The sequence below is a fragment of the Camelus bactrianus genome, chromosome 25 (genome assembly GCF_048773025.1).
Source record: "Camelus bactrianus isolate YW-2024 breed Bactrian camel chromosome 25, ASM4877302v1, whole genome shotgun sequence".
Taxonomy (NCBI): Eukaryota; Metazoa; Chordata; class Mammalia; order Artiodactyla; family Camelidae; genus Camelus; species Camelus bactrianus.
Window position 1 is genome coordinate 21704662 of NC_133563.1, and position 24456 is coordinate 21729117.

Below are 24456 nucleotides of genomic sequence, written 5' to 3' on the forward strand. Positions count from 1 at the left end.
TGATTTCATATTATGGCCCTCCACACATCAAGGAAACGCTCTGAATCCCAAGGACTAATTGCACATCCACAGACTTCCTCTTTCCACAGAGATTTTTAATTGGGTACTTTAAGTTGCCAAGTATGTTCAAAAATGGTATTGCAAACAAGCACGCAAAGTAACTGCTGATCTAGAACTGGAATATTCAGCCTCCCTTTGGATGGAGAACTGACGCTCTAATTTTAAGCTATTTATTCTCCAATAGATGACAACACGAAGGGAGGAACCAAGTATCTGTCTAATGCACCTCGCACTCACAATCATATAAATGTTTCAGTATAATTTCAATGCCAAAAGATTAGGTTAAAAAAAAGAGAAGTCTAAAACTAGAAATCATTACTTGAACTGGACATAAATATATGTACTATATAACATACATATGTACTTTATTACTTCCTGTAAGCAATTAATTTAATAACAGAATGGGATAACTACATAGGGGCTTAATTTTGTGTTAGACTCAGTTATTTCCGAAGTCTCCCTTCTCCAATAAAACCCTGTGATTTGATTCAAAAGAAAAGGGTCGATATCACATACAAGACTCTGCAACATCACACAACCACATAAAACTGTCACCGTGAAATACTGCACTGCATGATTTTGTTACTGCTTCTTTTATTCTTGCAGCAATGGACACACAACCTCAGAGGATGAATTTGCCACTTCAAGGCTCGCCCCTAGCACCGGAGAGAAACAGTAAAAACAGTCTTGGGAACAGAAGCCCATGGGGTGGAGGATCCGCCAACCAGCCTGACAGCAAGTCCACCTCTGAATTAATAATTCTTATACTTCCCACAAATCTGAGGGATTTTTTTTTCCTCAGATGAGAGTATTCCTCCATTCCTAGAAAGACGTTCAACCCTGAAATTAAATCCAATGCTACAAACCGCTGAGCAATTTCTTTCATCAGATACTCATACACTAAAGCTAACACCTTAGCTTCAGATGGTAAGTACCATTTTCAAAATAATTATCAGGCATTGGCAGGAGTCTTTAACCAAGGATAAGAAAGTCTGCAAACCTTATAAAAATGTATGTAAAAGTTTGATGTGTACTTTGTTTGAAAGGAAGGTTTTAGAATCTCCAGAGTGGCGTGTAACCTAAAAAAAAAAAAAAATCACAGGATATAAAACTGTTTCTTTAATTATGTGGGTGGGGAGGAATCCTAAATATAGCTATACCCATTAAACAGAATATCAAACAGGATCTAAAGATTTTCCCTCAGCCTAACGTATTTACCTAGAAGGAATGTGATGACGAACTTTTATCATCTGCGCTATACCAGAAAAAAAAAATGTGTTTAATAAAGATAAGTTGAATTCATGCATGTAATTGGGAAGCTTTTGTTGTTATTGTTGTTATGCATTATTGTACAAAGAAATTCTTTATTGTATGAGTAGAATTTAAAAACCTGCTAGAAGCAAGCCCATTCTCGGGCTTATAAAACAAGCCTTTACAGATAATTATGTTTTATTACTCTTCATTTTATAGGGATTGTGTTATACAAAACAAATACCAGATGTCTATTTGTTTTATTCATTTCAGGAGGAAAAAAAATCCTACAAGTACCTCTGTGAATAGAACTGCTTTTAATTAAACACAATGCACAAAGAGCACATAAAAATTAATACTGTTTGAAGCCAGCAGGTAGAAAGTAAATGTATCGAAAAGCAACCGCAGAAGACCCCTTCCCCTCCTGGCTGAGCTGAGCAAGAAAACATTCCCAGGCTTATTCCTTGGGAGCTGAAATCAGTAAGAGATACTAGAGCAGGTCATTCATAGGCTTGTTCGGGGGTAAATTAAGGCCAATGTTCATGGAAACATACAACCTGGAGGTGAGGGGAAAGAAAAGTGTTTTAATGGCACCTGTATTAAACCACACTCCACATTCATCCTCCTTTATGAAATCAGGCAGGTCTATCCTGATCCATTTGGGTAAAACTGTTGAGATGGAATGAATCAGGTTCATTTGTGCTCCATCAGAAAAATGCAAAGTGATTTTTGGCATGGTTCAGACTTAATCTGCAAACACCGCAGAAGGACATGTCAAACAGTGGTTGCTATCTGATTAATACAGCCATGCTTTAAGAAAGAAAGAAGGAAAGATAGAAGGAAAGAGAGAAAGGAAGGAAGGAAGGAAGGAAGGAAGGAAGGAAGGAAGGAAGGAAGGGAGGAAGAAATGGGTGGGGGGAGGGGGAGACAGAGAAAAGAGCTAAAATATGACAGTTTCTCCCTGACCCCAAAGACATAAATCGTATCTGTTCAACTGTCAGTTCTAATAAGAAAGTGAAAATTCAGCATGCAGCATTTTAGACCCACAATAAGAAAAATTTCATTTTTTTCCCATTTGCTTTTGTTTTCTTGTTTGCTTTTGATCAGATCAGAGCAAGACCCACTCTCCACCCTGGTCCCAGACTTTGATATCATCTAACCAGTTATGATTTCTACTCACTTGTGCCAAGAGAGAAAATAAACACATTTTGAAAGCGTTATGTGAAGTAGTGTGAAACAGCTTGCAATTTTGTCTGGCAACCAACTTCCCACAAAGAATTATCTACAAACTCTTCCAAATCACACTCATTTAAGGGGTCACACCCCAAATTCCACCGTCTGCAATTCTGAATCTCAGAATAGTCCTGATTCAGGGAAAGCTTGCCTTTTATCACTTTACATGAGACTGGTATGTCTTTTCAGTTAGTGGACTTTAGTCTTTTGGTTAAATCAAAAAATGAAACTATTATTTTTATATTTAAAAAAGCAATTAAAATCCTAAGGTTTTTTCAGCCTCTTTAAAATAGATTTTTAAATGAGTGTGGACAACTGAGAAAATAAAATATTTAAACTCATTATCCCCCCCCCAAAAAAAACTCATTTTGCTAAAAATATACTTAGAGTACCCCTTGTTCCCAGATCAAGAATCAAGGATGAATATCCAGAAAGACAGACTGTGATCAGGAATCAAATGCCACACTTTATACTCTACTGTAACCTAATCAAAGAATTATTTTTGCAATGGAATACCTTATAGCTATTAAAATGGAGAGATTTTATATGTGTTGAAATGGAAAAACGCCTTATATATATATGTATATATATATATAATGCTTTTCTATATATATAATGTATAAAACTCAGTAAGTAAAAAAAGAAATTTCAAGAGGAGATGTATATATATTAAAAATAATCCTGTTTTCCAGAAAATAAATAATATGTTATGTGCCTAGAAAAAAGAAATATATATTCAACTGTTCAATGTGATATATGATGTATTATGGGTAACTTTCACTTTCTATAATGCTTGAACTTTGAATAATGCTTAAGTATTACTTCTGCAATCTGTAATCACAATTGAAAAAAAAAATTTCCCCCCAAAACATTCACTGGGTTGTGGTTTATGCTCTCTCTCCCTGGGGTGGCTCTATCTTAAAAGTTAAATGTAAACTCGAGCTTCTGAGATGGGAACCCCTATGAGCTACAGCGGCGTGACTTGAATGGCAGGAGGAGGCCTGACGTAAGGTATGGAGTCAGGGAACAGGAAGAGAGAGGGGAAGTGTGTGGGTGGGTGTGTGTCCCTGTGCGTGTGTGTCCCTGTGCGTGCGTGTGTGTCCCTGTGCGTGCGTGTGTGTGTGTGTGTGTGTGTGTGTGTGTGTGTGTGTGTACACACGCATACGCACACAAGTCAACACAAGCTGAGAGTAGGGAGAGGTGACTCAGACTGGAGGGAGGGCTTTCGTGAACAGCCACAAAGGAATGCCTCTAATGGTCCTGTTAACAGCTGGAGAGTGCCTAGGAAAAAGAGGTGTGTAAAATCCATCCTTGTCAGTGGGAACGGCAGGGGCCAGGAGCTGCTCTGCAGAGAAGTACCCAGGGAAGGCCTGCAAAGGAACGAAGCAGCCCGGGGATGAAGCCGGAAGCTGCAGCCCGCCTGTGGGAAACCGCCCCTGCTGGCTGAGGCCACAGACCTGTATCCCTGTGCCTCCTGCTTGTGGTTTCTGCTCTGCGGTTAGAGCCCAGGAATGCTGATGGCACTACAAGTGGGTGGCTGAGCATGGCTTGCGGTGCCCCATTCATCAGCAGACGGTGGGGACTGAGGTTCCTCAGCGGTACAGTTGGTCCCTTCCTGGGAGGGGGCAGCCAAAACACCAAACAAGCAGAGTTGCCTGGAGAGTTCCACCACCGTTCTCCTCCACGACTTCCCCCTCTCAGCCTGCTCCCCAGAAGGAAGTGAGCTTTGAAGCAACAGCAACAGTACCTGGCCAAGAACTGAGGTCTCAGATGATACAATGCAGTTCAAGGTCCATAAAGCAGGCGTTAAGGGTATTACTGAATTATGACCAGGAACCCACTCATTGCTAAAGTGACAGTCAAAGGCGCAAGTTATTTCAAAGCTGCAAATCATCACCTGATTTTTGGTGACCCTCTAGCTGCATTCCTCCCATGTTGAACTTCAGGCAAGGAATTCTAAACGTATTTTTTCTATTCAACATCCCATGATGTTTGTATCAACATCCAAACAAAATGAAAGACTCCTGTGAAGTTCCAAAAGTCTCTTTCTGCACTTACAGGCCACTGTGACCAAAAGACATTCATTTGACAAATATTTCTAGAGAAGCCACTATACATTCAGCACTGTGGAAATATCAGGGAAACAGATGAAAAACAAATACATGAGTCTTGAGACAAGACTCACCGATTTAAGTCCAAGTAGAATATAAAGTGTAAAACATCCAAATAACTTGGTGATCAAAAGATGTTTGGAGGCAAATGGTGCAGAAAGAGCCTATTAGAGGCACTTTTCCACCATGAAGGGAGGCGCTGGGTGCTTTGATCCCAATAATTTGGTGGGGGCTGGCTCCTTGTTCTATATTTGGAAAAGATAGATATGAAAGAAAAAGAAAACTAAAAACAATAAACAACAAAAAAAAAGATGAAAAATCCCAGTATATGCCATAGTCTAACCTCCATCTGTTTGGGTTCTGGAATTTCTAGACCAATGAAAGGACTACAATGGGCTAATCAAATGTGGTAACTTTAACTAAGCACCTATCAAGGCAGCTACTCCAGTGGGGGCTGAACTCTGGGGTACAGAGGAGAATGAGCCAGCTTCACCCAGCAATACACCTAGAGAGCCAGAAACTAAATAATTATCATGCAAGGTAGAATGATCTAAGGTTTAAAACAGCCCCAATCTAAATACCAGAATTCCCCCGGGCCTGGAATGACAGGATAAAAGGAGGTCCCTCAAAGCTCGCAGAACCCTAACATTACTCGGGGTGAGAGAACAGTGTGGGGAGGGAAAGCGTCAGAGGGCCCATCCACACGGGATGGAAACAAGCCCTTCGATTACCATCTCACCTGCTGTGTGTGGACAGAGAAATGCTTAATCCAAGCCTCTGCTGATGAGCCTGGTGATAACCAGGGAAGGCCCTGGGCCTGCTGACTTATGTGCTACTATCTGAAAATCTCCGGGCCACTTTTACACCCCCAAGGGAGACTCAAATGACAGGCTTCAAATGCTGGGTCTTACACCACGTCCGGAGCAGGGCCAGATGGATAGAGCTCCCAGGCCACTCTACCAGGGAATTCCAAAAGGGAGTATTTTAGACTTTAAGAGACGTGTCAAAAAATCCAATTAATTCACCTCATCTAATTAAATGAGTTAATTGGAAATACAATACGGTATTTTTACCTCGCTGCTACCGGAACCTGCAAGTCAGCTTACTGAGAGAAAGAAGGACACATTTTATTTTGTGGCAGTCCTTTGGAATGAGAGGGGGAAAAAGAAAAAGCAGCTGATTCTTGGTTTAAAAAAAAACAAACCCAATATTCAACACTGATCCAGTAATGTTCCCGGGGGGGGTGGATTTTGAATATTTACTCCACATATAAATAAATACAGGCTTATAGTCACTATTGTGCATAAAACACACACCTGCTTCTTGTCTGGAGCCAGGAAGTATCATGTTTGAGGCGATGGCAGGAAGGTCGCACTTTACTTATACTTAATGAAGTATTCCCTGGAGTCTCTTTTTCTACAGCTGATGTTAGAGAGCATTCTGTGTGATTCTGTGATTTACGACAAGGATATAATCCCATTCTAATACACTTTGGGGGGGATGTGGTGGAGCGCTAAGGGACAGACTACGACCCGTGGCACATCTCAAGCATAGTAAGGGCTGCTACAGTGTGGAGTCCAGGAGGAATCAGATCACATCTGGGCTTGGTGGCAGAAATGGTTATTACAGAAAAGCTCTTACAGCATGTTTGTTCATCACTGCAGCTGTGTCTCCTGAGAGAAAGAATGAAAATATAAATTATGATGTGTCTGAACCCTCACAAATCTTCAGAACACAGGCTAAAATTTGCTCCCTAACGTTCGCTCTGGCTGCTGTCGTAAGTTTATCATCGAGGATAGGTACACGCTGCTTAAACTTAGCATGCAGAAAGGGTACTGAGGTCTGGGTTCTGCTGCAGCTGCTAATGTCATCCTACAAAAAGTCATCAGTTGTTAACAGCCATGCAAATTGTGGAAAAGTAGAAAGATATCCACTGTTACCACTTTCTGATTTGCTAAGTACCCCACTGTGACAGGATGGCTCTCCTTTGCCTACTTGAACTGCGAAAGAAAAAAGAAATAGTATTATCTTCTCTATCTCAAAAAGTCAGTTCAGGTGATGCCACCGGCACATCTCCCATGGTTTTAATGCTTTTTCAAGAGGCAGGAACAAGCAGACCCATGAGATGGCTTAGCTTCGCAGAACTGGGGGGAAACATGCGTACTTTTGTAAATGGAAAAAAAAAATTTTAAGACATAAAGTCACATGAATGAATGATTTGCACCCTTGGTTGAACAACTGGGAAATGACAGTCTATTGTATTTTGACAACAGGCACAAGTGCTTGGAATTCTGGGCACTCGTCAAACCACCTTGAGCTTCCATACGTCTCGTGCTACTGTATCATAGTGGACGCTACAGTTATAACGAGCTGTCGACTGATGGGTCAAATGAAAGAAACAAAATGAAAACAATGGTAAATACAAACAGTAAATCTGAAATCGTACAAGACTAACATGGTTTAATGGAACAGAAAGATTAATGACAGTGACAGGGGTTACTGACTGAGTACTTACCAGGTACCAAGCACTGTGTTAAGCATATTACATATAATCTCACTTCATTCTCACAGCAACAACCCTTTGAAGTAGGCATTATTCTTATCCTCATTCAATGAAGGAAGAAACGGAAGCAAAGAAGTACATTGCCCAAGGTTTCACAGCGAGAGGCAGAGCCACCATTCAAATTCAAGGCAACAATTTCCAGAGCCCGTGTGCATGACCTCCATGCCACCCCTGGCTGGAAGTCGAGAGATATGCGTTCCATCCCCCACTGTCACAACCAGCTACACGACCTTGGGCAAGTTGCCCAACTTTCCTGGATCTCTACTTCCTTATCTATATAATGCAAGAGTTACACTAGACCTTTAAGGTCACCTCCATGATCTAATTTCTCGTCCCCCCAGATAAAACTGATACCACAACAGCATGACTGAACACCGTGCTCCTCTCCTCAAACAAATGACAGACACACAGACACAGACATGCGTGTGCAGATCTGATAGCCCAAGTGGTGATGAGCTCACAGGACCCTGTGCAGGAAAACCAGTTAAGGGAAACTGAGGCCCAAGGAGGCTCAAACAGTCCCCAACACCCCCTAGAACACCTACTTCATACTTAGAATTTAAGGGTGCTAATTCTGAGCTTATTTTTATAGAGACTTAAGATTTATTTTGACAGTGTTATTTACAATAGCCAAGACATGGAAACAACCTAAGTATCCATCAACGGATGAACAGATAAAGGAAATATGGTATATGTACACAATGGACTATTATTCAGCCTTAAAAAAGAAGGAAATCCTTCCATTTGGGACAACATGGATAGACCCTGAGGGTATTATGCTAAGTGAAATGAGCCAGAAAGAGAAAGACAAATACCATATGATCTCACTTATGAATCCAGAAAAACCCAAACTCACAGATACAGAGAAGAGCCTGGTGGTTGCCAGAGGTGGTGGAGGGTAGAAATGGTAAACAGGTAAAAGTGGTCAAAAGGTATAAACTTTCAGTTCCAAGATGAGTAGGTCCTGGGGATGTAATGTATAGTGTGGGGTCTAGAGTTAACAACACTGAATTGTATATTTGAAAGTTGCTAAGAGACTAAGTCTTTAAAATTCTCATCACAAGAATAAAAATTTGAAGCAATGGGGAGTGATGGATATTAACTAAAATTACTGTGGTAATCATTTCACAATATACGTATATTGCTAATACACACATATCATTTGCAATATACACATATGAGATTTCACAATATATCTATATATCATAATTTGTCAATTTATATGATATATATATAAAATGATTATGATGTACACCTAAAACTAATATGTTATATGTCAATTATATCTCAAATTTTTTTAAAGATTTATTTTGATAGTTAATCCTTCTGCCCTCTTTTACCCTTCTTGGGTTACCCCTTAGAAATGACTAAGTCTAAAGTAAGTTCAGGAAAACACTACTCCTTCTTTGAAGTGTAGGAAACACTCAGATTTTATCTTAGCATAAAATACTGTTCAATTTTTTAAAAACATGTAATATAACTCTACAATCTAAATACAGAAAATACTATACATTTCCAGCCTTTGAATCAGTAAAGGACTGACGGCCCTACATTTACAGGTTTGCAACATCACACTTGCATACTGAGAAATGCAGTTATCATAAAAGGTGTTGCTTAAAGGTAGCTTTTTAAATGCAGTGTGAATTTTAAAGGAGCATGTAGCATATAAGAAATGGTGTTTTCAAGAAAAATGTATTCTCTGTCTCTCCATAAAGCTAAAGCGTTTCAGTATTAGATCCCCTCTGATTAGATCTTCAGATTGGTTCAGATATACAGACCTAGAAATCATTCTGGAAAATGACCTTACTAAGCTTTGTGAAAACATAAAACATAATTCACATTTAATCAAGTGTCATATGATTGCCAGCAAATCTGAATCCACTTTAAGGCCTAAGAAGGCAAGTAATTGTGATACAGTGTGTTCTCCTTTTTCAGTCTATACACTTTAAATACTTTTATGCAATATCCACACAGTTCTACTAGCGAACACAAACAAGCCAGGAGATTTTAAACGCAGGAAACAGAGGCCACTGGGAGAAACAACTGTACACCTTCCTTTGCTTTTGTTCTTCTTTGCTTTTTAATTAAATAATAAATCTCAATATGAATTCATTAGAAGCCTGATAGCTCAATTAAGCAGTATGTTACTCTATACTCTGGGGCAATGCTTCAGTATCAGTTCACAGAGTTGCGATGTGACCTGAGCAGAAAATGTAAGCCAAAAAGTTATATGCAACCAGCCACCTGGGGGAGGGGGGGCAACAATTAAGGGGGGACAAAAATCCCCATATCTACAGACTGTTAAAATGAAACGACAAAGAGACCATAATGGTTTCTCTTGTAGCAATAAATTCGGTAGATTGATACTATGCAGTAAAGCCCGTTTAAAGTTCATTTTAACTTGGTTTCACAGAAACTCATCTCCAACAGAACAGTAAAAAGAAAGAAAGAAAGAAGAAGAAGAAGAAAGAAAAAAAGAAAGAAAAGAAACTACCTTGGAGGAAAAAGAAAAAAAAGTTTATTGGAAAACACACACGTCCCATTTGAAAATGAAAAGAAACTCTGGGTAAACTGGCAAATGATGAACTTAGGGGCAGCGCAGGGAGGCCTGTGCTGTGAACCAAAGAGAGTGATGTCCACAGAATCCATACTTTGACTATACGGTCAACAGTGGTAACATTTTGATCAGTTAAATAAATGTAATTTTTTTTTCATTTATCCAACAAAAACTGAGTGCCCAGTGTGGGTCGGTCAGGCACGGTGCTAAGCGGTGAAGGTCTGACAGTGAGTGAGTTCAATGTCACTTTCCCAACAGGACCTTCCCTCCCCCAATATTGAAGCTGTAAAGCCCCCACTCCCATTCTCACCTTGCATCCAAACCACCTGGTGAGCTTTCTAAAAACCTGCACTTCATCCCCAGAGAGTCTGACTGCCCAGGTCCCGTTTCCAGAAGCTCCCCAGGTGGAGAGCCACTGCCTCCAGCCCTTTCCGTACGCTGCTTTTCATCTAGCACCTCTCATACCTGCCGTAACTGACGTGTCTCAGCCTCCAGTCGCTAGACTGTGAGCATCTTGAGGCAGGGATGCATGTCTGGTTCACTGCTGAATCCCCAGTGCCTGTACACAGTTGGTGCTCAATAAGTATCTGCTGAGTAAACTAGTGAAAAAACAATATGGATTCTCCCTTCAGGGCCTATACAATTACTGGACAGAGAGAAAAACAGAGTTAAACAAACAAAAAAAACCACAGCTGTGGCCAAGTATTAACTGTTTCTAACAGCACATCCCAGAAGAATGTGACCAAGTCTGAGGCATCAAGGAAGTGACTCTGGAAGAAATAAAATGGAGCTGGGGGACAGCTTTCCAAGAAAGAGAGAAGAGGGCGTGTGGGGAGACGGAGGAGGAGGAGGAATGTGGTCTCTGCCAAGGGCCTGGGGGTGGGAAGTCAGGTAGAGCTGGGCCAATCCCACCTTAATATCACATGAATGAACTATGGGAAGGCTCCAGGGTGAGTTCAGGATGGTGGCCTGATCATATTTTTTTATCAGAAATGCTGTGGATGATTTCTACCCATCTGCCAGGGTGCTGAGATACACGCACAAAATGTGAAACCCATTCTGGACTTCCACCCATCAGTTCCCACCCCGGGCACCCCTAGGGATGTAGGAAAAAGAAAGCTATACTTACCAGGGCAACCCCCAAGCAACAGACTAGATGTCCCTTCTCCAATCCCAGCCTCCGTATCCCACACCTGGGGTGGGCAGGCCAGCCCTGGCCCAGGGCCACTACCTCTACCTGAGCCCAAGGCCCAAGAAGTCATTCGGGGGGCACTAGTCAGCCAAGAATGACTAGCATTCCAGGCCCACACCACCAGAAAACTACAGTTCTCATTAACGCACCGATATGCATCGTAACACCCAGAAATCGGAGTTAGCCACTAAGACCAGGCCTCTGATGCGAACTCCAAGGACACCCCACGTATCCGGAGCCCTTGAGGAATCTGCTAAACTTGGTAGATAAGTTTCCAAATGGAGAGCTTCTTCTCAGGGGCACCAAAAATATTTTTGTTTTAACCCATATGAGTTTCAAAAATTTATAAAATCCATTACTTGTTCCTCTACTTTCTTAAAGGCCAGTGATGGCTCGCAGTCAGGGCTGTACTGCGTTGTAGCTCATCAAATATTTACAGAAGCCCGGCTGGTGACAGGCACGGTGCTAGGCGGCGGGGCTGACAGGCACGCTCCCGAGGCGTCTGTGGGACACGCTCAGGCTCGGGGCCAGCTGCTCTCCGACCGCAGCGCTGCGTTACTTCACCTGGGTGTTACATTTTATCATTTCCGGGCCTGCTTCCTTCCATTTAGGTTGCCAGCTGTCCCTTCTTCCCAGATCTGCCTGCAAGAATCCCTCTCTCCTTTCAATTGCCTGCTTTTAATCTGCCGTGGGCTGAGAAACCAGATTACCCAGCTGGTTAGGGATTGTCTCTCTGCCAGACGATTAAATAAATTCGAGGTGAGAAACACAAGTGATACTCCGTAAATCAATCACACTATTGTTCACGAGTGTGTGGTCTTTGTGACCTCGGTTCCAGCTGTGCAGAAGCAGTACGGGGGCCGTGGTTCCAAAGTCAGGCGGCCCTCGGTTGATATTTGAGCTGTGGGCTCTAAGGGGAGTCGCTCTTAAAGATTCTCTGAACTTCGTGTTGCATCTCAAATGAGTATCTTCCTGCTGGGGTGGAGAGAAAGACTAAAGCAGAGACCGCCCATTACGCAGCACATAGTATACTCTCAAGAAATATGAGTTGCTGTCACCATCATCCACCAGGCTCAAACATGTCAGTGCCAACAGGATATGGCTTCAGCAGTGCCTGCCCCGGCCAACTTCCCCTAACCACAGGCCCCTGCCCCAGGAAGCAACTGTAAGGCTGTTCTTTGCAAAAGGATGGCCACCAAGTAAATCAAGTACAGCCATGAGACAGGTTAGCCTTTTAACTGTGAAGTCACCACCATACCCGGAGACATAGCCCAACATGAATGGCTCTCCCCAGAAGGAGCACTGATCCCCAGGAAAGCCAATCAGGCTGGTTTCCTCCAGGGCCTGGATGAGAGAATTCAGGGAAGGCCAGCCAGTGGTCGGCAGACACTCACACGGGGACAGAGGTGCCAGCTAGGGGAGAGATGAAGATCCCAGGGCAGGAAGAAAGGAGCAGACCCCAGGTATTGTGCTGGGTCCTGGGAACTTACTGGAACAGTTCCAGTCCAGCTTCTGCTCCACATCCCCTCACAAAAAATCCTGTGACTTAAGGTGGCCTGAGTGATATTCTGCTCTTCCCAACCTAAGGGCCTGCTGAACCAGCCCATTCATACAAGGTATCCTTCCAGCTGTCACCCTCAACCGGTGAGGGTATTTCCAAGTCATTTGCAAAAGGGACAACCGGCATTCTTAGAGCAGCCACCCAGGGATCATGGAAGACACAGAGTCAAGGCAGTGCCTGACTGCCCCAGAGACCACCCTCCACCTGCTCCCATGCCACCTGCAAGTGCCAAGGCCCCATCCAGGTCTTTCCACAGCCCTCAGAAACAACGGCTGGGCTTCCAGCGCATCTAGCACAATTTCCTGGGGATGAAGCATCAAGAAAGAGGCAAGCAGTTATTTCTGTGGCTTCGTTAAGAACCAGGTTGTGAGCAAACCTCTGTGGTTGATTAGAAGATGGCAGGAAGATGGGTTTTGGTAACACCACCACCCTGCAGAACACATAGGCATTTCTAAGGTTTTGCCCACCCTACCTCATGTGTACCTTTTCCCGACCCCGTGAGGTGTTATGACCCCCACCCGCAGATGTGGAAACTGAGGCTGAGAGGTTCAGCACCTAGTCCAGGAACGTGTGTGAGTCAGTTACCTCCCCAATCCAGGGTCACTGCTCCCTTCCAAACGGCTTCCCAGAAGACAAGAGGGTACAGGAAACGGGGAGGCCCACCTCCGTCTTACTGCTGTTCAGAGCAATCACCTTGCCAAGAAAGCCCTGAACTAACTAGGCATATCTGGTTCACCGTGCTTTCTGTCTTGGTTTTTAAATCTCTTAGAACAGTGCCTCCTTTGCACTTAGACTCCCAGACTTGACCTGGATGCCCCAGAGGTAAAGCCACCTCCAAAGGACCACAGACTCAACAACCGACGAGCAAAGCAACCGGGGCTTTGATCAGCTGATACAATTAGCTTTAAAAAATGACATCTACCCAGGCTAGGCCCTCAGATTCCGAGACCCCGGGAAAGGCTGCAGAGCACGGGGAGGGAGAAGTCTGCTCAGTAAGAGACAAACAGAGGTTTTTGGCTCCATCGAAAACAAAATTTCAAAGGGAACAGAAGCTGTGGGCGCTTCAAAGACCCCCCGCAGGACCAATTAACACCTACAAGTGTTTATCTAAGCAGTCATTTAATGGTGGCTCCTTCACTAAAATGGTGCTCAGACACACCTCAAAACTAGCTGTTCCTTCAAAAGGGACTGGGTTGGGGGCTGGGGGAGAAAGGAAGTTGTGTTTTCTGAGACCTTAGTCATGAAGAAAATAAATCCTCAGTACAGTGAAATTCATCACAGAATTATAATAACAGAAAGCAAGAGTTGGGAAGCAAGTTAAATCTCTAAGAAAATGTAAACAAACTATGGTACAGCTCTGAGTTACTAAAAAAAAAAAAAAAGAAAAGAAAAACCATGCAGCCATTAAAAATCCCACTTCAGTTTTAATAGGATTTTCCTATTTAGTAGGGGAGGAAAATGCTCTCAGAACATGTTAAGAAAAAAGCAACGTGCCAAAATACATTTGACGTCTGACCTCAACTTTATAAAACTGACAGATGAGAGTGGCCCAGAGTTTGTTTTGTTCATTTGTTCACTCCCGGCCACCCCAGCTCCAACACCTATGTGTCTGACACAAACAAGGCACTTCAGGAAAATGTGTTGAATGTACTGACTATTAATTAAATAATAATTAACATATCTATGCAATGTACTTGGATCTGTAGAGATAGAATGATATAATCACAAGGCCAACTACCAAAGTTTAATAACAGTGGTTAGCTCTTATCAGGGGGGCTAAGGGAGAAATTTATATTCATAGTCATATCTTTTGCATTTTCCTAATTTTCCACAAAGGCTCTCTGTGACTTCTAACATCTTTTAAGGGCTGTTCTTCCTTTGGGGAGCCCGAGGGCCTGGCAGCAGTGATATGCCACGTTCCAGAAGCCTGGCCCCTTCTGTCGGGAATGGAATCTGCCAGTGGGCCTCCCATTTCCCTCGGATCACACCTTCCACCTGGGGCAACAGTCACTCCGGTCCCATCTCACCGGTTCACTGACACCTAGTACAGGGCACCCCCTGCAAGGTGCTATCAGTGAGGGCAGAGGTCACACACAATTCACTTCCTCCCTTTTCTGAGACGAGCTCCAGGAGAGATTTAAGGGCAGAATCTACGGAGACAATGTTATAGTGCTCGCTGAATGGAGCAGTTGAAGAGGTCAATGCTTAAATGTCAAAACAACGGGCCATCTTGATCACATCTCTAAGCCAAATTTCTTCCCGGGGAAACGTGTTTATAAATGAAAGCGGTGGGGGAGAAAAAAAAAAGATAGGACATACAAACACCCGATTCATAATAAACTCACTAAAGACAACTGTCAACAGGTAGAAATTTCCTTTGATTCTCGAAGGTGGCAACATTTTGTAGAGGAAAGAGGGTGGCCTTTGGAATCCTGGACGCCCAGCTCCAACACTGCCATTCTCTCACCAGCCGTGACCACGGCTCCTCCTCTCGCCTCTGGGGGCCAGGATTCCTATCTGTAAAATGGGGATTTTACACACAGTTGTCGTAAGGCTGCACTGAGCCAAGAAAGGTACTTTCACACCAGGCCTTGAACAAATCTCTTGCAGTTTGGAGGGAGGAGTCCCTGTTCATTAAAGGAATTTGGTCACAGGAGGAAGAGCTTTGAAGGAAAAACAATCAGTCGTTAGCGTTCATGTCCAAACACGAGCATGCTTGGGGGACGGCGGAATCTGTAACCACTCAGCCTAATGGGTTTGCTCTGAAGAAGCTGTGACGAAAAGTGATTGTGATGAGGGGGCAGCAGGCCTCACAGAGACAAGAGGAATGGGAGCCAGAAAATCTGGGCTGGAGCCTCCAGTCAGCCACTTACAAGCTGTGCAGCCGAAGACAGTCCACCTCACCAGAGCTGGTCTCAGTTTACACACCTGTAAAATGGTCCGACAAGGTGGTTGTGAGCCAAGCAGCCAGGCCCTGTCAAGCACCTTCGGTGCGACGTTAGTGAACCCAACCAAGATCACTGCCGGCAGGTGTTCCCAGCACTGGGCCCTGGCAGGGCACATCTACAGGCCTTTGGACAAAGAGAACAATCACCACCTGTGTGTATGACAGTTCCCCTTTCGGCCAAATCTGTGGCATCTGAATCTGCCGTCACAGTCACAGGGACCAAAGGGGGCCTTCCACGGGTGGAGCCTGCCCAAATCTTAGCAGCGAGGCATTCTCTGAAGGACAGCCTCCTCCAGGCTCCCAGCTCAGGTCACAGACTCCTCTTTCCAGTGTCACTTGGTGAACTGGACTCAATCAATTCGCAAATGTCCCTAGAAGTAGCGCCCCAAACCGCAACCTTTAGGGGTTCCTTGTAAATGCTCTCAGGTGTGCTCCAGAAAGCAAGTTCAGAGCAGGTGAGAAACGAGGGAGCAGGAAGCATCAGAACCTCAGTGCAAGAAGATAGATCGCCAACTTCATAATCTGGCAAGGGCTGGCCCTGTCTTTATTTTAAAACTGTGCTTATGTGGTTTATTTTAGAAATGCTCTTGTGCTACCATATACCTGTGGGGGTAAAAGGTGCTAATATTTTACACTGAAAACCTGAGAAGCACAATTTCCACCTTTCATTCCTCCAGGGTTCACTGCTGGATCACACTTGCCCAAGGTGTCGGGTAATACAGTTTGGGATGATGGGGAATATAAACATAGAATCATTTACTTGTATGCTTTTTTTTTTTTTTTGGCGATAAATGCATCTGAATTCAACTTACCATTCAGTGAATTCACAGCCTATTCCCTAAATTGCGTAGGGCTAAATTGAAAGGTCCAAAAAACTCCTACTTAGATTAAACAGCTCCGGGGACCTCCACCTTAGTTAGCAATGAAAAGAAAAATGCAGGCCCTAGAGCAAGAGTTCTCAAGTCTGACAATGCCCTAAAACTAGGTGACAAATGGTGCGTGTATGTGCTTTCTTTGTTTGCAAAGTTTGTCCAACGTCTTTATCAGCTTTCCAAATGACTCCAAGAGAATTCCCATAAGAAACATCATCAGTATGGATCTTCCACTGGCTGGAGAGCTTTCAAGTGTGTCTGTAATTGATGGAATACCAAAGGGGAAAATGCAGAAAGCCTGCTTTCTAGGGCTACCCCTGCTCCTAACCAGCTTGCTGAACTTAAACAAATCCCTTTAACATTCTATCCGCCAGTTTCCACATCTGTAAAATGAGGATGTTGGAAACTGAATGATCACTTACCTTCAAGACCCTAAAAATACCAGGACTGTGAGGAACAGCTTCAACAAACACAGGAAAAGATGTCCAAAAGGTCTGCACAAAATCCTGCCTGTTCCCAGAAGAGCTGCTTAAAATATTCACCACTGCTTTCCTGGGAGGGGTCAAAGATAGAAGCCACCTCTCATTTCCTTCTCTTTCTTCTCTTTCAGAAAACCAAATTTGAAGTTTCCCCTTTGAAGGGATTTGAACTAGGAAGTTCATGCAAAAATCCAGTAATTCTGTAAGGATGCATAAGAAGCTCAAAAGATGTAAAAGAGAATTTCTCGAGAGCCTCATTACAAATCATGTAATCACTGCAGCAACTTATTTTAGCTGGTGTCGTCTACGTCTGTTAATATATGGAACTGATGAAAATTAATTATGGGCGTCATAAAAATGGATGTTTTAATACAATCCTGAAAGTCTGGGTCAGAAATACGGCTCCTTTATTAAAGAAAAGTATTTTCCTTTTTTCCATGTAGCTCTTCTATTATCTTTAGTAATACAAGTTTGATTTTCACAAAAGTGCAGGTGAGACCAAAGTCCTTGACTAAATCTTTATTGCCACATGAAGCTAAATTTCCCTAAAAGCAATTTTTTTTAGTTGATATGCTTGTACATACTCTATAGTATCCTAAATCAACCATGACACCATAAATTTTCAATCTAATTACCAGATCCCAGAAGTCCAAAGGAAAGTTATATGTGGTCGCTAGTGGCAGCAAATTAAACCTAGGAAGCCTTTTTCCAGGCACTCACTAATAAAGGAGAGAAGTAAATGAAAACTGATCCCGTTTTTACAAGCCATTATCAAATGAATGCTTAGGGTTCCCTGAAGCAGTCTAAAACCCATTTCACCGAAGGATAAACTGAGGTTCAAGGTGATCGATCAAAAGTCACAAGATGAAGTCAGTATGAGAAGTCAGACTCAGACAGATGACTTCCACAGACCTAACTACAAGCCTGGAGAGAGATCAGCATTTGATTTGAGGAGTTCCACATCTGACACACGCGAGGCGGACTAACATCAGTGTTAAGTAGTAAAGTACAAGAGTTGCGCTTACTTGAGGACAACACGGGATGCCTGCTACATGGGCATTCTCACAAGTCAGGGCTCATTCTGCAAAGTTCCTATCTTCCAAAGTCAATGGCAAAAGGCAACAATGTCTCAGAGACAAAGCATTCAGATAATGCAGGGAGAAGGATGAGTTAAAACTCCAGGTAGACCAGGCTAAGGAATGCAAACACTCTGCAGCGCCATCCTGTCCTATGAAACAAGGGTAGAGCTGGAAAGCAGGCAAAAGGGGAATGGAGAAAATCTAGTAGTGATTCTGTGAAAGAAATCCCTGCTCGGGAGAAAAGAGGCAACTTACTTTCCTAACTAAATGCCACTCTTCAGAGGAGACAAAATCCTGAGGCCTGACCCCTTGTGGTCTTTAAACATACACCAAAACAAGGGCGTGGGTGTCAGATTTCTTGGCCCAATCACAAAGAGGTCAAAAATGAGTGAAATTTAATTAGCAAAAATTAAAGTTTCTAGGAAACCAACCCCTCCTCCCTTCATTGCCAATCTCTAGAAAAAGCCTCAGCAGAGAATGGAGACATCTAATATTTATTAGGGGACTAGGAGAATAAAGCAGACATGACTGTTGTATCAGATTGAGAGTGTTTCCCAAATAAATGTATAATTCAAATGTCTTAAGGTAAGATCTCAGCTCCAGGCCGTTTAGAAGAATGAAGACCATCATGATCCTTCTGCAAAATGCTATGAGACTGCTTTATAAGATGCTGAAAGGTTAGACTTCATCTCGAGTTACTCCACCATAAACCAGACAAAGAAATTCCTCAAAGGCTATAAGCATTTTTTTTTCTTACAAGCACCCACAGGAATAGGTCAATGTAAATGTCGTGTAAACAAAGCATTCATTACTAACCACAGTTTGTTTCTTTTGTCAGAAAATTTTAATCCATTGCAAATGCACCCAACATTCACACATAACTGTCCCCGAAACAGAGTAAAATTTAGAGTCATAATTGACCCTACAGCCTCGGGCCTTTCTAATGCTTGAAAAGCAAGAGGGGTTGGGGAATCCCAGTGTTTGATACTCTCTCCTTCAGTGTCTATGATCAAGGAGGACTTTAATTTCCCTCCCAATCACTCCTGCAGAGAGGCCAGAGTGTCTGAGGAAATCCGCAGACAACAATCAAACCTTTCATTTCAGGGTCGTTTCCCCACCATGCCCCTTCCTGTTCCAATCAGGTCTGCGAAGCGTTTCCCCTATTCTGCAATTCATGAATCAATTGCAAAATCCGCCAGCCTCTGCCAGTTCCTCTTGTACTCAGCTGAGAGATTCCCCATCCTTCCCAGGGTAGCACAAGGCTGCTCTGGTTTTTAACTGGCGTAACGTGGAAATGCACCGTAGGAGCTCACTAACTCTTTCTCAGCCAGACAGAAGTGAGAGTCTGGGGCTCTCACCCCATCTACCAGGAAACTGACTCTTCAAGCTCAGGTTACAGCAGGTTCAAGGAAACTTGTTTTGACCCCAAGTCCAGTGTGCCAGTTACTGTCACTGGGAAGGAAAAGGAAGAGTGAGAAGGGTTACAAAGTATCCAACTCAGTTACTTAGCAACTGGACAAAACTTGCTTCACTCCAGAAACTAAGGAGGCATCTCACGCCCATTCAGCGAGCAACAGTCTCCGATTTACATGCAAATTGATAAAGACAAAAGGGAAAGGGAAATCTAAATTAGCAACTGGAGTTTACAGCAGTGGAGCTAAGGCCCAGATTTTTAAAAACAGCTTCTCCTGAGGAGGCAGGATAGAGACATATAAACATACATGAATTAATGAATGAATGAATGAATGCAAGATCACAGGCCCCAACCTGCTTACAGTTTCCCTTCATAAAAGTCAATGCCATGGGGAGTAAAGAAGCAGACACAGAAAGTTTCATAGTTAAAATTAAAGCACTTCCACTGCTAACTCAAATTTAAGGTTTACAGAAAGATGACAATTGAAGGATGGAAAATTCCTGGGAAAGCAGTTGCCCCCTGCTCATGAGAAAAGCAAATAAAATCAATCTTGGGGTAAGGTCCCCAGACTGTGGATGGATTCAGAGACTCTCGGGTCCCAAGACCCCCTTACAAACACCCTCCCGGAACCCCTGGGGAAGTGCAGTTTCCAAACGTGAATCAAACCCACACCCTTCGTAGGAGACACATCGCCCTGACGGTTTTCCAAGCAAGAGGGAGGCACTGTCACCTACTTGGCCCAGGAAAGTGCTCCAGGCTTCCCAGTTTGCCCAAGGAGCTCACACTCTGAGTCCTCAGCTCCCAGCCACACGCCCGAACCAGGCTGCTCAGACCCAGCCTCAGAGCAGGAGGAAGAGGACCGGAGGGTTCCTCTGCCCCACCCCCATCCCCCAAATCTCACACCTGACCAGGTGGGCAGGGCCGGGGTCTGACCCGCTGAGGCCCGTCAGCTGAGCCACTTACTTCTCATACTCGGTGTTGTCTCTGTCACAGCGAGAATCCTTGTGCTTTTGCCAGTCTTTGCCATGCTTGCAGGTGGTGAGAAGCACGACGTCCTCCCCGTTATGGACGTGATATAAGGCATTCCTGGTGTCTGACCCTATCCCTGTCAGGTACCTCTTTCCCTTGAATACCAGCATGTACTTCCTGAGAGGAGGGATGGTGTTAAACTTCAAAAACCCCCTCTCCCCTCCTGTCCTGGGATGATCCTTAGAAAAGAGGGGAATAGAAACATCAAAGTTGGGTCGGAAGTTTTCAGTACTGATGCTGGCTTTGGCCAGCATCGCCTGGCCAATGTCAAACCCCACGTCCTCGGTGTAGTCAGGCCAAGTGCCGGAATATAAATTAAAAATTAAATGATTCCTACCATTGTTCCACAAGTGGAGACTCTGCACTTTGGATCTCAAATTGTGCACATACTGAGGTGACAACTGGTCTCTGTCTAAAGTATCCAGACTCAGGACAAAGAGGCACGCCTGGCTGGGGTCCGAGGTGTAGAACCTGGAGCCCTCGATGGCCGCTAGAATGTTTTGGTAACTTTCGGCGATTTTCTCCCCTTTCTGCTGCGGGTATACGTAGACTTTGAAGCCGTTTTTCTTGCAAAGGGTGAAATCGAAGCAGGACTCCATGCGGCACTTCTTGCCTTTGTAGATGCTCGAGTTGGCGTCTCGCTTCTGCCGGGGGGAAATGTGCACGTTGGAATCCTCGTTTTCCAATTGATCCCAAGGAACGAAGGGGCGCAGAGCGTCCGGGAAGCGGGGCCAGAAATGATCCGGACTCGGGTGGTGCAAGCCATTCCGACCGCTGTGCTCTTCTCTCCGGCTGTGGCTTCTCGATGCCCTAAACTGCAAGCCTCCGAAATAAAACAAAAGGGCGAGACAAGAGCCAGCTGAGAGCAGGATGAAATAGCGTTTTTTGGCCTGCATGTGTCCTGCCTGGGTCAAGAGGATTGTAAATAAACACAAGAATCACCCAAGTTTCCCAATCAACACTTTCAGCTCCAGTCCGCCATCTTCCCGCCTGTAAAGACTTCAAACTCTCCGCTCCCACCTTCTCTGGATGCCTTTCCCCAAGCCGTGGACTGATCCAGCGCATGTGGGCGATTTCTTTAACTTTCTCCCCTTCGGTCTTTCATCTTTGGGTTGCACAATGGACGGGAGAGAGCGGGGCTGAATATTTCGCACCCAGGGCGGGCGAGCAGCGGACTGTAATTTTCTTGCATGCAACAAGACGGAGGAAAAGAAAGAGAGGGGGGAAAAAAAGCTCCCGATGCCCAATCAATGGCAAGACGAAGTGATTTCCTTGCCTCTCGGATTCCTCTCGGCAGCGCGGAAAACGAGCCCCGGGAAAGCAACTTCAACTCATCCACACACTCCCGTGCAGAGCACTCCGGTTCCAACAAGTCAGCCGATCCCCGGGTTCAGCCGGCTAGTGCATCTTGCAGCTGGGGCGCCGTAACCTCACAAATCCCTGCATCTCTCTTTATTCCCTTCTGCAGCGGCTCCAAGACTCCGGCGGTGTTTACTCCTGCGCTCGCGGGGCCGGCCCCCGGGACGCGCGGCGGCCCGGCTTGGTGGAGGCGGCGGCGGCGGCGGCGGCGCTGGGTGACGGCGGCGGCGCGTCCTCCCCGCGGGCAGTGCCGGCCCCGAGCGGCGCTTCGCAGGCCCCCGCGCGATCGCTGCCGACCGCCGCGTTCGGTCGCCGAATGTTACCCGGTTCTGAATGTTACACTTACACATTCCATTCCCGACACGACAGCGCTGACCTCATCCATCCACGCAGCCCGCGCTGCCATTGGCCGAGCGTCACGTCCGGGGGGGGCGGTGCTTCCGCTGCGCCCATTCATAACCCCCGGCCACCGGCCGAGGCGCCGGCGCGGCGCTGGGGGTGCGGGCGGCGCGGGGGCCCCGGGGCGCCGAGGCCGAGGCCGGCGGGCGGGCCGGCGGGGCGCGGGGCAGCCCCGTGAGAGCCCCGCGGCCCCTTGGCGCTCTCCGGCCCGGTCCTCGGCCTGGGCCGCACCGCCTCCTGCCGCCGCGCCGGGAACCAGCGCCTCCCAGAGGCGCCGGCGGGCGCGCAGCAGCCGGGGAACCGGGAACCGGCCGGCGCTCCCCGGGCCCCGCTGCTCCGGCTGCCCTGGGCGCCCTCAAGAATCCCGTCTCCTTGGCTTCCTACCGGGAACGCCTTCCCCAGCAGGCGGCGGAGAGTGTACGGGTTCCTGGGGAAGGATGCTTGAAAATTGGAGCAGTGGGGCGAGCCCGAGGGATGCGGGAGGAAAGAAAGACTTCATAGAAAGCAACCGCCGACCAAAAGGATGCAAAGCATTTAAACAGGTTCCTTATTCCTTACACAGCCTTTCCCCAAGGAGACACCCCCAATTCCCCAAGAATAAAGAGGAAATATTACAATCAAGAAGAACCGTTGCTATTCTTCATGTCTGTCTCTGCTGAGAGAAGACACCGATCCCATACCCTCAGTAACCCTGTGCACATCCTCTCCTTGCTTCCCGAAGCCCCTTGCTTATTCTGAACAGAGCTTCCAAGAGATTCGATCACAGCGGAAAAAAAGATTTTCTAATAGCTGAAGGAGAACCCGGTTAATTTGAGCTCCTAGTACCTAAAGTGATGTTACTCTCTTTTCGTGATGGTGGGGTGGTGGTTTTTAAGGAGCTGTCTCTTAGGGCTGGATGACTAGCAGAACTGCCAACTGTCCCAGATGTAGATGAGAGACTTGAGGCAGGAAATGACCTTATTTCCAATTAGTACAAGATTGTTAGTCCTTCTTTCAACTGCCCTCCCACACCCCAGCCCCAAGCTCCTGCTACCCCCAGGGAACTTCCCTGGACAACTCGGATTAAGATCTGGAGTCCCTCTGCAGGCCCTCCAAGCCCGCGAAGCTGTGCTAACTCCCAAACAGTATTTCTGGTCCAAGCCAAGCTCCCTGGCCTCAGAGCCTGAACTGTGCTTCCAGAGAGTACCTCCCACCCCTTCCCCAGCCTGAGTCTCAGGGCCTGGCCAAGCTGGACAAACAGTTGCCTAGGGCAGCGAGCTGTTTAGTGATTGTTTATTATGGGAGTGACTGAAAGCTAGGGACAGACACTTCCCAGCTTCCCCCAGGCTGCAAAAAACTCCAGCGGGTGTGGACAAAGGGCATGGTTATAACAAGGCAGAGTGAATGATCAAGTGGAAAATTTTAGACATTTGCTGTTTCAGATTTGTTTTTAATAAAAGGGGGAAGGGGCGTGGGTGGGACATGACTGTACATTCCTGAAGTCTCTCCCTCTTTCTGGTCTGCCAAAGATGAGATAGCTTTTCCAGATTTGACTTGTACCCCCTGCAGAATTTGGACAGGCCTGGGGCAGAAATGAGGTTTCAGTCATATTCCAAATACAGTGACAACGATGCTGATAAATGCAGTGATCGAAACCACATGCGACCCAGGGCTTCCCCTAGCCCGGGTTGCTGAGAGCAGCCATCCAAGGCCGGGATCCTTCTGTTGAGATCAGAGTGCAGATTTTCTCAGCCCTATATGTGGCATTGGGGCCGAGGGGATGGCCACCCCTCTACACCCTACCAGTTGTCCTGTGTGACCTTCATGGGAGCTGGTTACTGTCCTTGTTCTTTTACATCTCTTTCTGCTTTGACACATTTTTCTTGTCTTGCCTGACCATTGCCGATTCCCTCATCCCACGCTCCAGGGTTACTCAGTCCTACTGTCACATTCCCTAGTGGTGGATACTGTGAGAAAAACTTTGGAGCTGAAAATGAGAGAAAATTTGGATCCAGACCCCAGATCCATCATTTACCAGTGCCTTGGGTGTATGGCTTAAGCTGACTGAATCTCAGTTTCTCGTTTAAAAAGGCAGAATAATGTTTGTCTGTCCAGCCTCTTTGAATCGGGAAACTGTACATTGTGCTACATGTGTAATTTTTTTTGCCTAAGTTCCACATTTCAGAATCCAACTGGAATCTAAAGTAGCCCCCTAAAACGTCGTCGTTGTGTCTCCCTTGGTTTTATTTTCTTCCCAGCCCTCTCATTAGCTGAAATCCTTTAGCTGCTTGCTTGTTTCCTGTATTCTTTGGAACTCCCTGAGTCCCTTGTTCGAGGTGGAAATACTACGAACCAGGACAATCTTAACATA

General features: G+C 45.3%; 1 protein-coding gene across 1 annotated transcript in view; it reads right to left on the bottom strand.

Annotated features, from left to right (window-relative positions):
- EXT1 (exostosin glycosyltransferase 1) overlaps window positions 1-22031 on the bottom strand; it is a 258648-nt gene extending 236617 nt beyond the window's left edge. The window contains exon 1 of the mRNA XM_045508419.2: window positions 20283-22031. Within this exon, the coding sequence (XP_045364375.2) occupies window positions 20283-21244 (962 nt within the window). The 5' untranslated portion in view covers window positions 21245-22031. The remainder of the gene's footprint in view (window positions 1-20282) is intronic.
- Between the last annotated feature and the right edge of the window lie 2425 nt (window positions 22032-24456).